At 42.5% G+C, this 22,819-nt stretch overlaps 1 protein-coding gene across 12 annotated transcripts in view; it reads right to left on the bottom strand.

Annotated features, from left to right (window-relative positions):
- Positions 1-22,819, bottom strand: part of TMEM241 (transmembrane protein 241) — a 188,035-nt gene that overhangs the window by 156,932 nt on the left and 8,284 nt on the right. For 9 of the 12 annotated variants that reach the window (XM_054017805.1, XM_054017808.1, XM_054017806.1 and 6 more), the window contains exons 3-10: positions 22,219-22,296; positions 17,829-17,910; positions 14,645-14,722; positions 13,085-13,110; positions 10,395-10,446; positions 7,175-7,223; positions 4,698-4,743; positions 2,855-2,890 (exon numbers count right to left, since the gene is read on the bottom strand). In XM_054017805.1, coding sequence (XP_053873780.1) covers positions 2,855-2,890; positions 4,698-4,743; positions 7,175-7,223; positions 10,395-10,446; positions 13,085-13,110; positions 14,645-14,722; positions 17,829-17,910; positions 22,219-22,296 — 447 coding nt within the window. The remainder of the gene's footprint in view (positions 1-2,854; positions 2,891-4,697; positions 4,744-7,174; positions 7,224-10,394; positions 10,447-13,084; positions 13,111-14,644; positions 14,723-17,828; positions 17,911-22,218; positions 22,297-22,819) is intronic. The other 3 variants (XM_054017800.1, XM_054017803.1, XM_054017804.1) reach the window with 3 other exon arrangements.

The raw sequence follows: 22,819 nt of genomic DNA, 5'->3' as shown, positions 1-22,819 counted from the left end.
GGGGGGTGAAGAGGGTGCTAAGCCCCTGTCCAGGGGGCTGCTGTGGAGCCTGCAGGGTCAGGGCATGAACAGGCTGGAAATCGCTTCCCTCCCACCCACCCCCACCCCGCCACTCCAGAGCTTAGCTGAGGGGCGGAGAGGCTGCCCTGGCCCAGCGCTTTCCCGGGGCACTGGCCCAGCCAAAGGCAGTGGAGGAAAGAAGGAGCCTGCCAGCCAGGCTGTTGGTGAGCTGAGCGCCCTGACCAGGGCTGGTTCTCTGCACAGCACTGGGAGCAGGACACGCCCCACTGGGGGGGATAGGGAGGAGCAGCGGGGCTGAAGAAGTAGGGCAAAGTGGCAAAACAGGGAGAAGACAGTGAGAGGGGAGCACGTAAAGGCCGATGGGTGGGCAGCAGATGCGATATGTAACCAGCTGCCACCTGCCCACACTCACCAGCCACTACAGCTCACAGCCAGTGCCAGCCGGAAACGGGACGGTGGGCGGGGTCCTCCTGGCCAAGAGCTGGCCGTCAGCGTGGCTGCGCTGATGGACCAGCAGGGGGAGCAGCCAGCCCCACGCACTTCAGCTTGGCCCCGCCACCAGCCTTGTACTTCCACCCCCATCGTCGGCCACTGGACCCATCTCACTCACCGCTAGTGGGTGGGTGGCTGGCTGGCGAGCAGGGATCCAGCCACCAGCACAAGCTGCCAGGAGGGCGGGGGGGGGGCGGGAAAAGAGAGACAAAAACAGGCAACTTGTCCCGTATTTTCTAAGAAAAAGTCGGGACACCCACAGGAGGGCTTAAATACGGGACTGTCCCTTAAAAAACGAGACGTCTGCTCACCCTAAGATTCTTAACATCTGTTAAAGGCAGCTGTGCCCTAGGTTGACCATAACTGGCTAACACAGTTTTAAACAGCACTTAATTAAAATGTTCTAGTTAACGCATTTAAAAACAAAAAACCCACTTTTCCCTGGTCTCAACAATGCCTAATTGCCTTGGAACTGAATGTCCCTTAAAAAAAAAAATCCCACAGAGACAAATCAAAGAAATGTAAATTTCCAACCACCTGCCTCCCTTCTAATCAAAGAAATCAAAGGAAGTGGGCATTTACCCACAAAAGCTTATGCTCCAATTCTTCTGTTAGTCTTAAAGGTGTCACAGGACCCTCTGTTGCTTTTTACAGATTCAGACTAACACGGCTACCCCTCTGTTACTTGACAGCAGATAATCTGGCCCTAAATTTGCAAGCTGCAAAATTCAGATTTGGATCCAAGATCTGAATCTAAGGTTTGGGCCCATCTGTAGTTTTCAACTAAATGACAATGGAGATTCATAGTTCATGCAAGTGCTAATTACAAGGAATAGGATTTTATTGCTTGCTTTACTTTTCCACCTGATCATTAGACAATAGACCCATTTACGATGTTCTAAGCAGAACCACTCAATCAAGAATTAATAGATTATTTTTATGCATAAACACCATATTTGCAGTTATGTGAATGAACCAGTGTTCAAAATTACAACGGGTGTCTGTCTCCTTTGCCACAAATTTGCTTTTTACTTGAGAAACCTAGGAGAACAGATTGATTGTCTTAGGACATGAAACTGCATCATGCAAATGGATACTCATACACTGTCAGTGCATGCTGTATTGCTAGATTTTCTTTGGCACATACAAAACCTGCATTAATAGCCTACTCCAGCTCACTTTATTCATGCAAATTGGAAAGTTTTATCTGACTAAGATGAAGAGGTCTGGACCCTGCTTTTTAACTTTATGTTAATAGAGTTTCAAGGTAAAGGTAAAAAGCAACAGAGGGTCCTGTGGCACCTTTAAGACTAACAGAAGTATTGGAGCATAAGCTTAAGCATAGTCTTAAAGGTGCCACAGGACTCTCTGTTGCTTTTTACAGATTCAGACTAACACGGCTACCCCTCTGAAGGTAAAGATAGTCAACTAACTGCCTTAGGTCTAACCCACTGATGTGTCTGTATAAGGCCCACTCAGGCAGGCACACACCCACACAACACATTTTCATCTCCAGTCTTTCTTTCATCTGGTTCTGCTCCTACTTCAAGTTCTTGATTTTATTTCCCTTTCAATGTCATCTTTCTCTAGCACCATCTAATAGTGTGCATGCCTGGGGCTCACCAGGAGTCAGAGAGACTCACAAGCAGATGAAGGCTGCCACATTATTATTTCCCATCCCTCAATAACAAAGCAAAAGTAAAAATATGGACGTACTTTGTGCCTGCCTCTAGATATCACTTGGTGTTTGGCACAGGCAGGCAAAAGGTGACTGGGGTCAGCATGGGTATTCACAGGCGAGCAGGGAGGTTTGATTACAGGGCCCTACATAGCTTACTTCAGATAAGGACTTGCAAAAATCCAGAAACAGCCATGCTCACTGACTCCCCTTGGCTAGGATTCGATATGCCCAGTTAATGCCAACAATTAGAGGTCTGAATTATCTGCCCCATATAAAGCACCATTTTTAACAATCACAGTTATTGCCAATGCTTTTTGCATGGGATGTGTCGATACTTAATACCTCCCCTTTGGTAATAACTGGTGTTGCTTGCTCTCCTCCAGGTTTGCTTTCATCAAGTCATTGTGTCAATCTTACGTTGGGAGATCAGTGATCACTCCTAGTTAAAACAGTTACCTTTTCAAGTGTAACTTGGCATGTACACCCATTATCTCACCCCCAAATATTCTACTGTTGGACCCAGGCCCTTTTATAAAGGTACATTAGATTTATTTGGTTAGCAGGAGCATCAGCTGTGCTTCTGAAACAAGGCACTGATGAAAATGGAAACATCCAACACCTAGGAACAATCACTGTGTATCAAAAGCAAATTCATTTTACCTGAATACATAGTTTATATATTGTTGGTCTAAATCACTAGGGAGAAAAAAGAAAAAGAGCTCTATCAGTAAAGCAGTTTAATGGCAGCACTTTCTAACTAGCAGTGATTTAAAATATCAATATATTAATTAAAAACATTTAAATGGTTTTAACAATATTTCAAGTGTATTGCTTAGTCGTCCGTACTAAGGAAAAACTCCCATTAACGTCTATAGAAGTTTTGTCTGACTAAGCATTGGGCGCTTAAGGTATGGCTACATTGCAGTGTAAGCCCAGGGTTCGAACTCAGGCACAAGATTAACCAGCCTTCCACCTACACACAACTCACACTAACCCAGGGCTTGGACTCAGGGTCCCAGGACTCCAGGGGGGTGAAAGGTCTGAGCCCGAGTCAAGCTGGGACCCAGCTCTATTGCTTTGCAATGTAGCTGTAGCCCCACTGGACTTGTACTCTGGGAATCTACCAAAATAATTCCACAATCTCATGGGCTGACTTTCTTTGTCCTCGGGAAAGGCAAGTTTGGTGGACAGTCACATTTTCCCACAATGCACCATGAATAAAGGTCTGGAGTAGCCACCTTTTGGGAGGGTGCTAGAAAGTCTCGGATATCGATGGTTGCACTCAGGCCAACATAATGTAGATGCTGGAGCCCCAGGCTGGGACCCAAAATTCAACAACTCCTAATCTGGGGTTACAAATGAGTGTAGACACTCACGCCCTACGTTAACAAACCCAGGGCCTGCTAACTCGAGTTCTGCTAACCTGAGCTTACACTGCAATGTAGACGTACCCTTCATCTTTAAACACATATGGCAACCAGTCTGGAAAATAAATTTCAGTCTAACCATATTATAATACAGTTTATACGTATATATCCTGCAGCCACAGGAACCCATATCCATATATGCTACTGCAGACTAATGACAGGACAAATATTCAGGCCGACTTGATTTACTCACATGAGTAAAATTACACAAGTGCTAAAGTGCTCATAGGATTGGGGTACAATTTTCAAAAGTACTTAAATGATCAAGGCACCTAAATCTCATTGAAAGTCCATGGGTTTCAGGTACCTAAGTCACTTAGGTGCTTTTGAAAATTTTGTCTTGCATCTTGTATAGTGGAGAGAGAGAAAAAAAGGTAAGTGCAGACTCTGCAGCACTCAAGCTTAATACAAGCCAATGTTTTTAAAATAACTGTGCCAGGAATCAAGAGGTATGTTTTTCTGAATTGGGCCATGATTCATTAATGATGTACTGTTTAAAGTGAATTCAAACATGAGTTAGTATTCATCTTAGTGCTGTATACAATACACTTAGGTGTAACATAAGGATGACAGTCAACACTGTTCATTTTATCAGAAAAGTTACTACTATTGGTCAGTTGGTAGCCATCAAAGGGTACATCTTCACTACCCGCCGTATCGGCGGGTAGCAATCGATTTTTCCGGGATCGATATATCGCGTCTCGTTAAGACACGATATATCGATCCCTGAACGCGCTCACCGTCGACTCCGGAACTCCACCAGAGCGAGCGGCGGTAGCGCAGTCGACGGGGGAGCCACGGCCGTCGATCCCGCGCTGTGTGGACCTAGGTAATTCGATCTTAGATACTTCAACTTCAGCTACGCTATACGCGTAGCTGAAGTTGCGTATCTTAATCGATTCCCCCCCGCCCCCAGTGTAGACCGGCCCAAAGAAAGTTAATATATCAAGGGTCACCTCACTTATCTCAATAAAGCAGAGTGTAGAGGCCTATAGTTTACCTGTCCTCTAAATAAATGTCTACCCTTCTATGATGGCCATGTCTTTCCTTTAAAAAAAGAAAACAAAAAACGTTACCTTAAGGAACTAGTTTTCCACAACTTGTGAATGACTTTGTAAACCCCTGTAATTGAAATGACATGTGTAACTGGTCTAGTACACGATCATTCTGGTTAACGTGCTATATTCATTTGACAGTTGTACTCACAGATATTTGTACTTTGTACCAGCATGGCACACAGGATGCACACATTGCTAACAAAAATAAACTAAAATAACTGTTCTTGAGGGCACAGCTCCCTGGCACAGATCAGCTGAATCACGCTTGTGGGGCTTGGGCTGCAGGGCTATAACATTGTAATGTAGACTTGTGGTCTTGGGCTGGAGCCCTGGCTCTGAGCCCCCGCAAGGGGGTGGGTCTCAGAGCCCGGGCTCCAGCCTGAGCCCAGATATCTATACTGCAATTTTAAGCCCCACAGCCCAAGCCCCAGGAGCCTGAGTCAGCTGATCCAGGCTCTGAGATTCAGTGCCACAGGTTTTTCATTGCAGCATAGACATATCCTAAAAGTGCCTTAGCGTGCTTTGATCTAGTCCTGTTTCAAAGCAAGTTAGATCAAAAATCACTAGAAAACAGTGCATGTCTGCAGGGTCCATGTGGGCACTTAGTGTCAGCAGACTACTGTGGAACAGGTTGTCACAGGCTGCAGCCCTCATTGCCAGACTGGCACCTCCTCCAGGTCATGCTGGGGATTAGCTTGAGGCCAACCCATCCAGGGTCTGCCATCAGCACTCTGTCTTTGCTCCTGCCTACGGCTCCTCTCGCAGCATCCTCTTCTCAACTCAGCCCTCCAGTAGGTCATCATCTGTATTTCCCCCTTTCGGGAGGTGGGGGGAAGGGGTATCTCTGTCCAACAATCCAGCCACTTCCTCAGTGGCAAGTGGGGGGGAGCAGGGCCTGCCCACTACTCCTGGCCCCAACCCAGGGACCCTGCAAATAGTAGCCTCCTGCTGTTCTACTGTCAATACTGCTCTGTTTCCCTGGGCCACTTCCCCATGGCCCTAGCATCTTCTTCACCCTCACCTCAAGGCACACAGTGGCTCAGTCCCAGGAGCCAGCCACTGCTCTGTCCAAGGTGCTTACAATTCTCTCAGCCCTCTAGGGATGCAGTCCTTACTCTGGGCTCCCAGCAGCAACTGATCCTGCTCTGCCCTGTGGCTCTTATTATATGGGACCACTGGTCCATGACTGGCTGATCCTTGCAGCCTCTCTCCTATTGGCTGCTTCTTGTGCAGCCTTCCCAGAGCTGTATTAACCCTTTCTCTGCCAGTGTGGGGTGGATGCCCCATCACACAGATTAACACCATAGCTTGTCCCAGACTAGAATAGAGTCTCTAGACACTATACAAACATACAGTAAGAGATAATCCCTGCACCAAAGAGTTTATAACCTTAATAGACCAGGTGGAAAGGAAGTACTATTATCCCCATTTTACAGATGGGGAATTGACACACAGAGAGACCAAGGCCCAGATCTTCAGAGGTATTTAGGCACCAAACAGGAGGATCTAGGTTTGAGGGACTTGCCCAAGGACATACAGCAAGTCTATTGCAGAGCCAAGAATTAGCTCAGGTTTTCTGAGACCTGGTCCAATGCTTTAGCCACAAGACCACCTCTCTAGGGGTGGTGATTTTAAAGATGTAGATGAATCGGAGACTGATTAATCCTGTGTTTTTAAATTTTGTCCTTTTAAAATGTGTATATGTTTTATTGAGTTGTGTCAATTTAAAATTAGAATTTATTTTTATATTTATTTTTTGTAAATGACCTATGGCTAAGACCCTACATATTAATAAATGTATTATTAATTATTGCTATTTTCCTGATCTGCAAATTCTCCAGACTTGACTGTTTAAACTACCATGGAAAGAGTGTGTCACTGACATCAGATTTACTATGCCAAAGCCAATAATCCCAGAATTTATTCAAATTACAGAAAAATATCCAAATGCCCACAGAAAAGAAAACCACAGTTTAAATTAAAAAATGCAAGAGGATTGTATACTCATAAGAATATAACCCAAAATTTCACCACCCTTCCTCCAGGAGTATGTTCTGCACAGATTTTCAGTATTTTAAAATACTATCTGTTAACGGACATTTTAAATGAAATCAGTGTGTGTAAGTAACGCCCAGACCACAAGCTATTAGTAAATGTTTTCCAGGGAAGATCTATTAGTGAGCACAGCATCAAAACCCTGCAAAACAACCACTGTTTATTAAAATTATATGTGAAATTTCTGATCCAGTTACCATTGACTGCCATACTTACTTTCCTCTATTGTTGTTTTCAATTTAAAAAACTATAAAGGCAGAGGGGGCGGGCTTTCCTATTTTCTGCTGTGCAAGGCAGTATGACAATAAACCCTCTCTTATCTTTCATCGAAGTATTTTTTCTTCTTTCTATCATCAGTTTAAATTTCCCTGTCTTCACAAGAAGGCCAAAATTTGCCTGCTTGATGGGTTTATTTCTGAGACAAGTTTTTCAAAACTTACCAACACAGATCAAGTGAATTAGAGCCCAGAAATAGCCATCTGGATCAAACTGCAACAGAGAACAGCTAAATAAATAAATGCTCATGCATGTAAATACGTCCACAAATACTACTTTTGTATTTGGTTTCACAAATTACAAGCAATGGGAACTGCACTATAAACGACAACACATTAGGAGAGATTAAAGATTTCTCAAAGACTCTCTTAGAGCCCAGAGGATCATCCTCCCTCTGTATATCTGGACTTTATATTTCATGGACCAGCTCATCAGCTGGTAAAAATCAGTATAGTTCAATTGGCTTCCATGCATTGATTTAAATAACCTGAGAATCCAACTCCCTAATCTCCACTCTCTGCTGTCAAACCCTGGCATTGCAGCTACTCTTCTTCAAGCAGAGGAGAAGAGACACGACTCCCTCAGAAACCTGTCACAACCAATTCTCCTAAATTAGCATAGCAGAGGGGGGACTGCTGCAGAGTACTGTAATGCGTTTCTTCCCACAGTAGCCAGTCATTCCGTCTCTCCAAGGGTACCTCTACACAGCCAAAAAGACCTGTAGTAGCATGTCTCAGAGCCAGGGTCAACTAAATCATGCTTGCTGGGTTGGGCTGCGGGGCTAAAAATAGCAGTGTAGATGTTTGGACTCAGGCTGGCACCTGGGTCTGAGACCCTTTCTCCTTTTTGGGTTTCAGAGCCCCAGCTCCAGCCCGAGCCCAAATATCTACACTGCTATTTTTTAGCCCAGCAGCCCAAGACCTGCAAGCCCGAGTCAATTGACTCAAGCTCTGAAACTCACTGCTGCGGGGGTATTTTTTGCTGTGTACAGGTACCCTAGGATTCTCAGCCTCTGCAGGCTTGTAACAGGAGAGACCATATGACTGGATCAAACAAAGATTGCAGTACAGACCACTAGGCCTACCCCAGATGTGTACCTTCTGTTACAGTATCCACTCTTTCAGTACACAGGCGCACACACCATAAATACAAAAAACTTTACTGTCGGGAAAAATTGCCTTAACGCCTACTACTTAGTTTGGGAGCAGGGCCCCATCTGTCTGTTATGTTTGTGCAGTACCTGAATAATAGGGTCCTGGTCTGACTGTCTATCATAGACAGATGCTCTCCATGCTTCTATGGCCATCTTTGTATCTCACAGTCTATAATTTATCCTTACAATACAAGTACTATTATCCCCATTTTACAGATAGGAAACTGAGGTACAGAGAAGCAAAGTGACTTGCTCAAGATCACCTAGGAAGTCTGTGGCAGAGCAGGAAATTAAACCTGGGTTTCCTGAGTCCCAGGCTAGCACCTTAACCACTGGAACATCCTTCCTCAAGACTGAGTCTCTTAAAAACTACCGCAGTACAAATAAATAAAATAATAATGATCATATACTATGTTATTAGGGCTGTCAAGCAATTAATTTTTTTAAAATCATGATTAATCAAACAATTTTAAAAGTTAATCATGTGATTAATTGCACTGTTAATAGAATACCATTTATTTAAATATTTTTGGATGTTTTCTACATTTTCAAATATATTGATTTCAATTACAACAATTAAAGTGTACAGTGATCACTTTATATTTATTTTTTTATTACAAGTGTTTGCACTATAAAAAGACAAAAGAAATAGTATTTTTCAATTCACCTAATACATGTACTGTAATGCAATCTCTTTATCATGAAAGTTGAACTTGCAAATATAGAATTATGTACCAAAGTACTGCATTCAAAAATAAAACAATGGAAAGTTTTAGAGCTTGCATGTCCACTCAGTCCTACTTCTTGCTCAGCCAATCGCTCAGACAAACAAGTTTGTTTACATTTGCAGGAGAGAATGCTGCCCGCTTCTTGTTTACAATGTCACCTAAAAGTGAGAACAGGCGTTCTCATGGCACTGTTGTAGCCGGTGTCGCAAGATATTTACGTGTCAGATGTGCATGCTTCAACCACCATTCCAGGGGACATGCGTCCATGTTGATGATGGGTTCTGCTTGAAAACGATCCAAAGCAGATCGGACCAACGCATGTTCATTTTCATTATCTGAGTCAGATGCCACCAGCAGAAGGTTGATTTTCTTTTTTGGTGGTTCAGATTCTGTAGTTTCCGCATCAGAGTGTTGCTCTTTTAAGACTTCTAAAAGTGTCCCTACGCCATCCCTCTCAGATTTTGGACAGCACTTCATATTCTTAAACCTTGGGTCGAGTAGCTATTTTTACAAATCTTACATTGGTACCTTCTTTGCATTTTATCAAATCTGCAGTGAACTTGTTCTTAAAACAAACAACAACATGTGCTGGGTCATCATCCAAGACTGCCGTAACATGAAATATATGGCAGAATTCAGGTAAAACAGAGCAGGGGACATACAATTCTCCCCCAAGGAGTTTGGTCACAAATTTAATTAATGCATTATTTTTTTAATGAGCGTCATCAGCACGGAAGCATGTCGTCTGGAATGGTGGCCGAAGCATGAAGGGGCATACGAATGTTTAGCACATTTGGCACGTAAATACCTTGCAATGCCAGCTACAAAAGTGCCATGCAAATGCCTGTTCTCACTTTCTGGTGACATTGTAAATAAGAAGAGGGCAGCATTATCTCCTGTAAATGTAAACAAACTTGTTTGTCTTAGCAATTGGCTGACCAAGAAGTAGGATTGAGTTGACTTGTAGCCTCTGAAGTTTTACACTTTTTGTTTTTGAGTGCAGTTATGTAAAAAACATTTTTTTTAAATCTACATTTGTAAGTTGCACTTTCAGGACAAAGATTGCACTACAGTACTTGTATGAGGTGAATTGAAAAATACTATTTCTTCTGTTTATCATTTTTACAGTGAAAATATTTGTAATCAAAATATACACTTTGATTTCAATTACAACACAGAATACAAGATATATGAGAAAATGTAGAACATCCAAAATATTTAATAAATTTTAATTGATAGTCTCTTGTTTAACAGTGGGATTAAAACTGCGATGAATCGTGATTATTAATTTTTTTGAGTTAACCGCATGAGTTAACTGTGATTAATCAACAGCCCTAGTTATATTAAACATAATAGGCCAAGGAGACAGTTTTATAACCCTTCACAAAACTGACTGTGAATTACCTTAGCACACAAGCAAAAGCCATGCAAATATATTCCCCCTGCTTGGAAACAGGACTCCCAAATACCAAGGTCAAAGACAGCTGACAAAACAGAACCCACCTGCATGTCAAACAAAGGAAGGCACCCTGCTGCGATCAGGAGGAATAGCACACTGTGTGAAAGAAAACAAAGACCTATAGTTCGTAACCCAATGCTGCACTCTCAAATCAGATTGGGAATTTCCATGCAATCTCACACTGACATCCCTTGATTTTTACATAGATTATCACCTTTTCCACCAACAGGAAGGTATTTTACCTAGTCTCCTTTGTATTTAACAACAAAAAAAGAATTTAAATCAGCAGAAAAGAATACCCGTGCAAAATATACATGAGTTAATGTATATTTGTACCTGAGAGTATTAATCATATTGTGCCAGATTCTCCCTTACCATCCAGCCCCTTTGTACCACTCCGGCAGCACAAAGGGGGGTCAGGTTATGGCAATAAATGGCCAGCAAAGAGTTCTACTTGTTGAGGGGAGTTCCCTGCTGTCATAAGCCCAGCAGAGGTGGCACCTGCACCAGCCACTCCTCCCCCAACTCCTAGCATAGGGAGCACACTGGGGCCATGGTGGACTGAGGGTGCAAAGGAGAGAAGCTCTAATATACCAATCCTCCACTGGTGTAAGGTCCCTAAAGCTGCTCTTACTCACGTCAGGGCTGAGTCAATTGCAGAACCAGGTAGCTAAAACCTGCTCTTTGACAGCACCCTTCTCCCCTGCTCCAGGCAGAGCTCAGATGCAGGGCAGTATTAAGCCTGTTTTCTTTAATTGTTGTAACCCTCATCCCTCCCTATGTATCCCTTCCTTCATCTGTTGGCGTCATTTCTTAAGTTCACCTAATTCAGAATGTACGCATTTTGGGCCAAAGTTCATGTCTATCTTTATTTCTGCAACACACCATGAAAAGTTAGGAACTCTGCATCAGTAGTAACAATAATGAACAATTGTTTTGCAGTTAGTTTTCCAGGGTTGTGAGGTGTTTTTTTGGTTGTTGGGCTTTTTTTTTTTTTTTTTTTTTTTTTAAATGTGGCAGGGGAAAGCAAAACCAAGCAAGAAAAACTCAGGCATGCTTGATGGAGATAATCCAGTGATCTAAACCCATATATAACAGGATCACTGGGAAAAAACACCTGGATTGAAAAAAGTTCTAACACATCAATGAACGTGTTGCTTCTAAGCAGCATAAACGTTAAACTAATCTTCTCTGATTAGGGGCAAGGGGGCAGCTGTACTCTCAAGCTTCAAAACAAAGTGGTTAATCCACACTCTAAGGCAGCGTTTTTCAAACTTCGGGTTACAACCCAGTACTGGGTCGCAGCATGTCAGGCACTGGGTCACTCTGGTCAGCACCGCCGACCAGGTCGTTAAAAGTCCCATCGGCGGTGCTGCCCAGCTGAGGCAGGCTAGTGGCTACCTATTTCGACACCACGGTGCGCCCCGGAAGTGGCCAGCAGTGGGTTTGGCTTCTAGGCGGGGGGCCACGGGGCTCCGCGCGCTGCCCCTGACCTAAGCACCAGCTCTGCACTCCCTTTGGCCAGGAACTACCCAATGGGAGTGGGGGTGAGGGAGTGCCTGTGAGCAAGAGTTGGCGCGAAGCCGCTTGCATGCCTTCGCTTAGAAGTCAGACCTGCTGCTGGCCGCTTCTGGGGCGCAGCGCAGTCAGCAGTGCCAAGACAGGCAGAAAGCCTGCCTTAGCACCCCCGCTGTGCCACTGACCGGGAGCTGCCTGAGATAAGTCTGCGCCCCAACACCATGCCCAATCCCCTACCCCAGCCCTGAGCCCCCCCCAAACCCGAAGCCCCTCCTGCACCCCAACCCCAGAGCCTGCACTCTGAGCCCAGAACCCTGACCCCCTCCCTCACCCCAACCTCCTGCCCCAGCCCAGAGTCCTCTTCCACACCCTGAACCCCTCATCACCCCAACCTCCTGCCCCACCCTGCAGCCCTCAACCTTGTGCCCCAGTCCTGAGCCCCTCCCACACGCCAAACCCCTCATCCCCAGCTCCGTTGGGTCGCAGGCATCAACAATTTTCTTCAACTGGGTCCCCAGAAAAAAAGTTTGAAAACCACTCCTCTAAGGAAAAAGAAGAACAGGAGTACTTGTGGCACCTTAGAGACTAACAAATTTATTAGAGCATAAGCTTTCGTGGACTACAGCCCACTTCTTCGGATGCATAACTCCTCTAAGGGGTTGTGTGGAAGGGAAGGAGCACTTGGTCTTCTGAATGAATGGCTTTTCTATTTGTTATTCTCCCTCTCTCCTTTTCAGAGGTTAAACTTATAGGGGCAACAAATAAAGAGCCAGATTCTTCCACCTAGCATGAGAAAGGGTGGCAGAATTGGGCCCTATAATTTTCAGAAAGGCCATTCTTGAGCTACTTTAAAGCTTCATTCTTTTGCTGTTTATGATTATCCTTTGGAAGCTTAAACTTGAAATATGTTTCCTTTCCAAAACATTTTTTGCCTCCATCCTGTGCATGTAATGGTTTGTTAGTTATAATCACTGGCCTTCCAGCAATGACATTTAAATTATACAAAGGGAGGGGGGGAAATCTATTTATACAATTGTTTTTAGAAAATATATAAAGATAATTTAATTACATAAATGTTCAACGTGGGCCTACTGCTGCCCATAGTAATGTGTCTTAAGTTATATATTGTTTTGGTGTTCCATTACCTGAAGCAAATATAGAAACCAGAGCCAAAACCAGTGCAATTCACCCCATCTGAGTAGCTTAAAAAACTTACCTACAGATTTTTAGGAGAGAGGTCTGCTGTATAAAAAGAAAGAAAATGTGCTCAAAAGATTTAAAGTGACTGATCGCTGAAAAAGTAATCATTTTTTGCATTAAGATGGGAGATAGATTTCAAACATTTTCTCTGGTGACTAAATATTTGCTATACATAACAAAAATTCAGAACTGATAATTTAATAAAATAAGTTCTACATATGGTGGAAAAGAGTCTCCCAACAAAGAGTTAAAGCCATTATAGATCATCCCAACCGGCAAATAAATTGGTGTCAGAGACTGACAAACAACAATAAACCAGCCATTGTGCTTGACTGGGACACTTACTTTGCAGTAGAATGAGGATTATAGATTGGCATAAACCAATCTCATAACTGAATTTTCAGCATACTGGTCATCTTAACCTGAAACCAGATATGAATTTCATATCTGGCCTTCATCTTGGAGTGAGCCAAAAGCCTGGATGTCAATACACCCAAACTGTGGCGCGGCTGGATCAAATTATAGACATTTGTACAGTCTTTGAGCTTCAGTTTTTTAGTGGCACCCAGTGCTGGCTGTTTGTCTTTTATTCTACACACCAGAGATGTAATTAATGGAAGATTCCTTTCAAACTAGAGGAGGCTTCATGTGGTGTGAAGTGCTTGCCAGGGCCACTCTACACAGCAAATCACACTGATATCTAATAAGCAGGATCTCCAATACATCTTAAGACTAGAGACAGATCCCCACTCCTATTAAAGGAAATGGGAATCTTTCTCCTGACTTAAATGGGAATTGCAGTCTATAAGAGTACAGCTACACTGCGTTTTAAAACACATGGCAACAAGTCTCAGAGCCTGCATCTATAGACATGGACTCATAGTTCTGGCCCCAAAACCAGCTGTGTAGACATTGTGGTTCAGGCTGGGGCTGCATCTCTGAAGCCCACTCTGCCTTCTTGGGCTTCAGAGCTCAAACTCCAGCCCAAACCCGAATGTCCACACAGCTGTTTTTAATTCTGTAGCGCAAACCCGATGAGCCCAAGTCTGTAGACCTGGGTTCTGAGATTCGCAGTCATGGGATTTAAAAAGCAGTACAAACATATCCCAGAGCATCTAAAAATGTATGGTTCCTCCCCGACTTCCATGTTCAGATGCGATCAATTCCAGCTGTGTATAGTTCACAAGACTCATATCATTTATCAAATCACTATACACATAGTACCTGCAAGATTTAAGGGGCCCAATTCTCCTGCTATTGAGGTCAAAGGATCAAGTTCTTATATCTGGCAAAAGGAGATGGGATTTTCATTTTCAAAAGGAACAAGTCATCAGGATCAAACCAGTCTTAAAAAATACAGATCAAATTGTCAATATACATTCAAAGTATTTCCCTAGACAAGAAAAAGGTCAATAGCTTGATATTTGCTGACAGTGACTGCTGTCTCTGAGACTCACTGCAGTGCAATCAGTGCAGACAGGAAAGCATGCAGGACTAATTTAGATATTAAAAGAAATACAGCATCTTGTTATGGTGCAGTTACATTACTGAAACTGGCCTTTCATACATCAATTACCTCTTTCTGCACAAACTTCTGGAATCCACAGGTTATAACTTCTGCTGCATTGTGGACAGTAAGGAACACAGGAATTGGCTGCCACCGGAGGAGGAAAATGACATTCAGAATTAGTACCCTCTCTCTCTACAGTAAGCTGTTATAGGAAAATTAATATCTGTCTATTGATACAGAAACTTGGGTGTTACTTAAGAATAAGGCATTGTGGATGCCATGGTTTTACAGGTTTACCATCAGTTTCTCCTATAGAGAACTGTCATAAACTAGGGAAGTAGTATAAAATAAGGTACTCAAGCAGTACTAGAATTCTACCTTCAAGCCAAAAGGACCCAGAGGAGCCTCTTGCTGCTACTCCAATGAAAGTAATCAAGAAATAGACAACAATAACAGTGATTAATCTGACTGCAGGTGAAGTCAACTAGACTGCAGGTGCTCAGCACTTTTTGAAAATCAGATCTGAGGCGTCTCAGATTGACAGCCAAAAACTGAGGCAACCCAACGTCAGAAAATGTTGATTTTAATTCTCATAATACTCATGTGAGAAAAGTAAAAATTAATATCCACAGATGGGGAAAAAACAGACCCGGAGAGATTAGTTCATGTTTGTAAAGTGCTTGAGATCCACTTGGATGATAAATGGTGTATGCACCAAATATATCTTAGATTTTATTTTGCAAAGAAGCCTCAAACCATGTTTATGTGTTTTGTTCTTTTTCAAATAGCTGGACAAAATGTCCCTACTAAAACATTCCTAGCTACAATGACAATTCAAATGGAGCAATGAACACATTTACACAATGATTGCTTTAGACACCTTTAAATTAGCAAGAAAATGGGGGAAAAAACAAGCAAACAAAAGTGCATGTAGGCAGCAAATTGTCAGTTGCTCTTTCACTGGTAATGAAAACCTAACAAGTCCTGACCCCACAGCTGGACTTGGACTTCTGATGCCAAGTGAGAAAGTTAAAATGAGACCATCTAATATAAGCGTCTTGAGCTAGACACAATAATAGGAAAATCTAGAAATAATGATATCCAAGGAAAGTTGACACCAGAATTTACGTTCTTCCTTTTGTGGAGCCAATTTACTACTTTTTTTGTATGCTATTGGCTCCTTCTGGAGTCAAAAGAAATGTGTTTTAGAGCCAACAATTGCTCCAATTTGACCAGCTCAGTTAACCTTCTCCATATGTTTATTATCTTTGATGTGAATATTTTTTTCAAATGTATGAGTGGCTTTAGTTCTCATGAACGGAAGGTTTACTGTCTGGGACCAGCCAGTGCAATTGGATTCTGTGCAGACTTCCCAACATAGTTCTGTCAATGCATCTCAGTCCAGACGCAAGCAATCCTCTTCCAGTTCCAGACCTGTCCTGAGCAGAGAGATGAACAGTGTTTTTTGTGAAGTGCACAAATAATAATAATAGAGAGCCCAATACAGTAAACAATTATGTGTGTAAGTTATTCTCTCATAAGTGTTTGCAGGATTGGGCCCTTGGCGTGGCCCATGAAATTAATTTAATTTCTACTTGGGAGGTAAACCACTGGATCCAAGAGCCAAACATACCGCTGATGAGAGCAGGCCCAACTCCAGTGATCTGTTAAATCAATTTTCCTTAGGTCTGTATTATATGCCTATAGTGGACATTGAAGCATGCATTCAGGAGTGAAATTCACTCAAATACATGAACCTACACACCAGTTAGGGTCCATGAACCTAATAGGACTATTCCCATGAGTAACTTTCTCATGTGCCCAAGTGTTTGCAGGATTGGCCCTTAAATCCCCATTTGTCCACATCACAAAACCGAGTACGACTGGTAGCTTCTGTTCAAGAGAGGTTAGGACATGGACCACTAAGATCTGTGCATGGATGGAAACCTCATTGTGTGGATCTCTGCCATCCTGCACAGAAGTGGGCTCAACCCTTCCTCTCCCCCCCCAAAAAAAATATTCCCCTCTTTCCTGGATGTCCATGTATCCAGGCAGTAGGGAAGGAGTGGAAACTGGGTAAACCAAGGGAGGAGTGGGCGAACCAGGGATCTGACTGAGGAGGACTTACTCGGTACCTCCTCCATCCCTATGGAGTGCAGGCAGAGAAGACAATACAGCCTGAAGCCTGAGGATGCTTCATTGTTTCCTTTTAGCCCTTTCTAAAGGATCTGTGGTTAGTCACAGCCAGGAGAAGCCAAATGGATCTGCTCTAATGAGGAGCCAGAGAGGCCACCATTGTAGGTGACCGGGGTGAGATTCCATCTGCGGGCAAATGGTCCCAGTTTCCTGAAGATCCACTGTAACCAAAAGGGAATGAGATTGGGCCCCACAGCCTTTTCCATGGCAGTGGGGGGCCCTGCCCTTCACCCTCTCCACCCAACAAGATGAAGCTAAGGTGTATCACTGCAAGCAGATCCTTTTGGAGATTACCCTCCCCATCCCTCCTGTGGGTTTTAATGTGGGTGGGTATGATCTGGCCGTGGAGTTGAAGAGTGTTGTCTAGGTCTGGATTGGGATGCATTGACAAAACTCATAGGGTAGTTTGCACAGCATCTGATCACACAGACTGGACAATTCCGATAAAATACTGCTATGGGTTTTTTAAAATAAGGTCACAGGATTTTCATTTTCAAAAATACTGAAGGCAATTTAAACAAATGATATTAAATATTACTTAAAGCATACTTGACCTCACCTAGATCTTCACTGGCCTATTATGGTTTAAATGACTTTATGAATCCAGTCAATCCTTTAATCTCTTCCCAAATAGACAATTTGCAATTTATTTTTTCAAACTCCATAATGTGTCAAAAATATCCTGTAAAAGGGACACAAGCCTTTTCCATTGATCTCACTATGTATCTCATTTGCAATAGAGGAAAACAATTTAAAAAACAGAGTTAGTAACTCCTCCAGCAACTTCTGTTTGCATAAGGCAGATTGGCCAGGCTCTATTCTGCAAGATGCTGAGCATTCCTGGGAGGTGCTGAGTCCTCTCTGCTATCACTGATGTCAGTGGGAGTTCAGGGTGCGAGGTACATCTCAGTGATGCTCCACATCTTGCAGAATCAACACTCTAATCTCTAGTAGTGTTAGTAAAACAGCACTGAAATCCTTGCTTGTAGAATATTTTCTTTATACATGAAGTATAGAAAATCTGGTTATTCATTTCCATTGGTATGTTCCTTACCAATCTAGATAATGCCCTGGAACCTGCATAGATAATGCCCACAAAAAGCGCTGAAGCCGGGAGCCATGTCAGTACTTCAGATCTGTAAAAAAAATGAACAATACCATTATTTACCACATTCCTTTTACAAATGGCCATTAGCAGTAGTTGTTTATCCTGGACAATGTAAAAGGGCTTTCTCAAGTAAAGCTGTATATATTTAATTCAGTGTTTTGCCCCCAAGTTCCCACCCCCAACTTACTTAGGAACTCTCCAGGACAAGTTAACTCACCTAACCCCAAATTTCCCTTTTACTGAAGCAGCAGTTGTGCTCCCCAATATATATCTTCCCAGAATACTTGTTTAACTTCCATTAACAGCAATTGTTCGGATTGATTTTGACAGAAATTTTCATTTTAATTGGCATCACTGATGCTCAACAGAAGTTGGATGAACTGACAGATGAAGGTATAAAATGCCCTGTGTGATGCATATATGTGTGTGTGTGTATATATATATACACACACACACACACACACACAGGATGTACATGTTTATTACTCAGCTAGGTCTGCAAACATATTCCTCCTACAGGTCACTTAGCCCCTGTGGGATTTGCCTCTTGAGTTCTCATAATGACATACCTTTGACTAAGGCAAACTCCTAGAGGCAGTTTAACAACTAATACGGGCGAATGAAGTCATTCCAGCTTGATCTAATTTTTCTTAGTCATTTTTTGTGCTGTGGGCTGAAGCTTCACCTTTATGAAGAGTCTTCACAATTTGTTTTCTTCTGCAAGTCTCAGGGTAGGGGAGGAAAAGCACCAAGCAAGTGGTTAACTTCAGTGGGCGTGATATCAAATCCTGAATAAGGGGGGGGGGGTAAGGGGGAGCAACTAAGGGCCTGATTCAAAGTCAATTGAAGTAAATGGATTTTTCCACTGATTTCAGCTGGCTTTGGATCAAGCCTAACAGATCATGAAGTAACTCCAGAATATTTATTTTTAAAAAGTGTGGAATCCTAGTTCTTCCAAAGTCAATTGAATACTACAAAACAAGCCCCTGGTTTACATCATGTTCATGAAATGTGGACAAGAGCCAAAAAGTGCAGTCACATGATGCAAAAAGCAAAATAAAAAACTCCATTGAAGACTGTGAAATTAAAATGAGCTGAACTGAGGATATATGTGCAAAGATTTATGCAAATACAATGAAAGAAAAATATAAACATCATGTTTCATTTCCTTCTGCACATTTCTTTTCATATATGCTTTTGAAGACACATGACTAAAAACCCAGGAGATTTAAAAGTCACAGACATAAAAATCCCCAAGCTTTCTTGGGTAGTTATGATCATTTTGATAGGAATAATGCACCTTTTAAGGCTATTGACTTCAACTGGAATTTTGCCTGGACCAGGATCTGAACCTACTGTAGTGCACTACCAATGAGTTCACATCAGATCCCTACCTAAAGCAAACTATGCCATTGGAATGGAGAACTCTGAAAAAATAAAACCCCACAACTTGAGTACTGGATTCCCATTAGGAACATAAAAATAAAAAAACCCTGACCACCATGTGAAGTTTCAGGAATTCCCAAAATGTTTATATCTCCAATGCAATCATACAAAATGCAGTGAAAAAGAATTTCAAAAGCAGTTCCCATGATGTAACAGTATGTTGGGTACGTTTGACCAAGAAAAAGCCTCATGTAACGTTTCTTTGAATAATCCAAGAGGGGAAACTGAAGAAGGCTGCCTGTAGTGTGACCTTAGGCCAAGAGAGGGCACATGAGAGGCAGCTGGCTGGGTTACACTGAGACCTGGCTTATGCTACAAGGTTAAATTGACATAAGCTGCCTTGCGTCAACCTATCTATGGAACTGCATCCGACGAAGTGGGCATTCACCCACGAAAGCTTATGCTCCAATATATCTGTTAGTCTTAAAGGTGCCACAGGACTCTCTGTTGCTATCTGTGGAAGTGTCTTCACTTAAATTTGGCTCCTGCCAACGTAAGTGCCTCTCTACACCAATTTAGTAACACCAGTTCTCTGAGCGGCCTAAGGTCACATGGTCAATGTATTTAGGTCGATGCAGTGTCAGTGTAAACACTGTGTTGCTTACGTTGACTGTTACTGGCTTTCAGGAGCCATCCCACAATGCCGCACACTGAGAATACAATTGATACAAGTGCTCCTGGTGAGGACGCACACCACCAATACAAGGAGCCAAGTGTGCCCCCACACACAAGCGATTTAATAACTGCATGCCGACATAAGTTAGGTCAACATAAATCTGTAATGTAGACATGGCCCAAGTCACTTGTACTAAAGTGACTGACAGCAGAACGCAGTGACATGCATACAAGGAAGTAAACTGCTGTAACAAAGACAGGAAAGGCAAAGGCAGCTGCCTGGCTGTTAGGATGTGATCAAAAGCCCACTGAAGTCAGTGGAAAGACTCATTAACTTCAGTGGGTTTTGAATCAGATCCTTAGGGCTCTGCATTTCTCTTTGAGTGAATGCAATATGAATCATAGTCTCTTACTCCCTGAGTAACTACGGAGATATTATGCATAGCCCCTAAGGGTGGGAACATATTCAACTCTCTACAGAGCCCTTCTTGCTGAGCCAAGTTCCACACAGAGTTACAAATCCAGCCTTTTTGCAGGTAGGAGAATGGTGACTGTGGTGGCCTTGGGAGTTGGGGGATGATAAACTGGGGTGTCCAAAAAGCTAAAGAAAACTTCTTGTAACCACATGCTTTATATAACTCAGTATCTGCTGCTTTTTAGCTTTTATAAAAGATATTTCTTGGGTTCAGGGTCAGACGTACACGCAGGAGAAAGGGATATTCCAGTGCAAAGCTAATGGGGCTACATTTTTCAAAAGCACCCTTTAAGTTTGGGTGCCTTACTTGATGCACCTGATTTTTCAGAGGTGTTGAACGCAGCTCCCAGAAGCATCACTTGGAGATGTGGACACTTGGCACCTCTGAAAACCAAGTTTAGCTATCTAAAGATGGGCTCTCAAAATTAAAGCCACCCAGAATTAAAGAGCATTTCTGAAAATTTGGACTTAAATGTCTTACACAAATTGCGGTACCTACCTAAGGGTAGAGCAAAATATGAGACTTCATACAAAGACTGGAATATAATTACAGTGCTTTGCAAAATGAGTCTAAAGCATTGGCTATGCCTAGTTATTTAATTTAGTCATTAACTAATAGAGAATGTCTACTCCATAACACTATGGAGAAATTCTCTCAACTGTTCATCTCTCAGGGATTGTTAGTCTCATTTAGTTCCCTATATCAGACTGACATCTAGTGGATGTAAGGCTTTGTTTCCAAAACACACACAAAAGCTGGTCAAAATTTTTCCATCAAAACTTTTCTTTGATAGAAAATGGCTTTTCAACAAAATCCAAAGTTTTCATCTAAAATTTTCTTCAACATTTTTCAAGGTTTTCACTGAAACAAATAAACATTAGAAACAAAAAAAATTCAGTTTAGTTTTGGGTATGGCTTTAAATTTTTCAACAATCCATAAAAACTCAAAGAAAAAATTTGACAAACAATTTTGATTTTGGTTTAATTAAAAAAAAATCATTTCCAAATGAGGCATAATTTTTTTTAAAGTGACAGGATGTAACTTATGCCTGCATCTCTTCTGTATTTCCAGGATATATTAAGGGTAAAGAAAAATAATGCATATAGAATAAAAGTTTGTTAATAACTGTAGTTACCAACTATCATTAGCAGAACAAGGCTGTTCCCCGAAGGGTCTGATCCTGTCAATGAGAGTTTTGGACCAAAATATTCCCACTCTATCCAAATTGCTTATAAAAACATATCGGGACAAATTCTGTTCCCATCTACGTCCCTGCAACCTCTCTGAAGTCAGTCTAGTTACTTGGGTATAAGTGAAAGCAGAATTCGGCCCATTACTTGCAAAAGAAAGGATTCCATTCAAAATTATGGAGTCCAGAATTACAATGCCCTATTCAAATTGTTTGGGTCTCAACACAAAAGTGCTCTATCTGAAAAACCTATCAATTAATATCACCATGAAAATTTCACTCCTTTATCAAATAAAATAGATGTATCTTTTTAATTACAATCAAAAATATGTAAGTCAAGAAATCTTGGTTGCACCACCTTTTACCACTCACTCTTCATGGAAAATTGAACCTCCACATCACCCATAGGCTGCATCTCATGCCTTTGCTAAGTCGAGTTTGTCTGTTTGAAAACCGTACATTTATACTCTGAACCGTACATTTATACTCTGCTCACTTTCATCTGCTCCTACGTGGCAGCTCAATATTTTCCTCTGCAGCAAACCTAACTGTGTCATAGTCCAACAACAAAAAATAAATATTAATGACGTATTGCAGAGTTCACCGTACCTTGAACTGCAACTGATCTCCACCCAGCCCAGCTTCCAGGAGACGTGGAGCAGAAATCCACCAACTAATGTCTGCCACCTGAAACAACACAGAACCCAAAACAGGTGGATTTTTTAAAAATCACAAACCATATTTCCCATAGCAAAGTTAGGTTTCCCTCATATGTGGCTTGGCATCTTTTCTTGTCATGCCTCCTAGCCCTGGAATGTTACCCCTGAGCCAGTAGAGCAGTGATGGGCAACCTGCGGCCTGCACGCAGACTGTCAGGGTAATCCGCTGGCGGGCCACCAGACAGTTTGTTTACATTTGCACGGCCGCCCACCACTCCCAGTGGCCACAGTTCGCCATTCCCAGTCAATGGGACCTGCAGGAAGCGGCGGCCAGCACATCCCTACGGCCCACGTCACTTCTCGCAGCTCCCCTTGGCCGGGAACGGCAAACCGCGGCCACTGGGGTCTGCGGGCGGCCATGCAAATGTAAACAAACTATCTGGAGGCCCGCCAGCAGATTACCCTGATGGGCTGCAGGTTGCCCACCACTGCTGTACAGCATGCAGCCCTGCTCTTTTCTTTTAAAACCTTTCTTTTCATTAGCCTTCAAT

Source organism: Malaclemys terrapin, chromosome 2, assembly GCF_027887155.1.
Source record: "Malaclemys terrapin pileata isolate rMalTer1 chromosome 2, rMalTer1.hap1, whole genome shotgun sequence".
Taxonomy (NCBI): Eukaryota; Metazoa; Chordata; order Testudines; family Emydidae; genus Malaclemys; species Malaclemys terrapin.
Note: the sequence above shows the minus strand (reverse complement) of the source record. Positions and strands in the feature narration are given on the sequence as shown.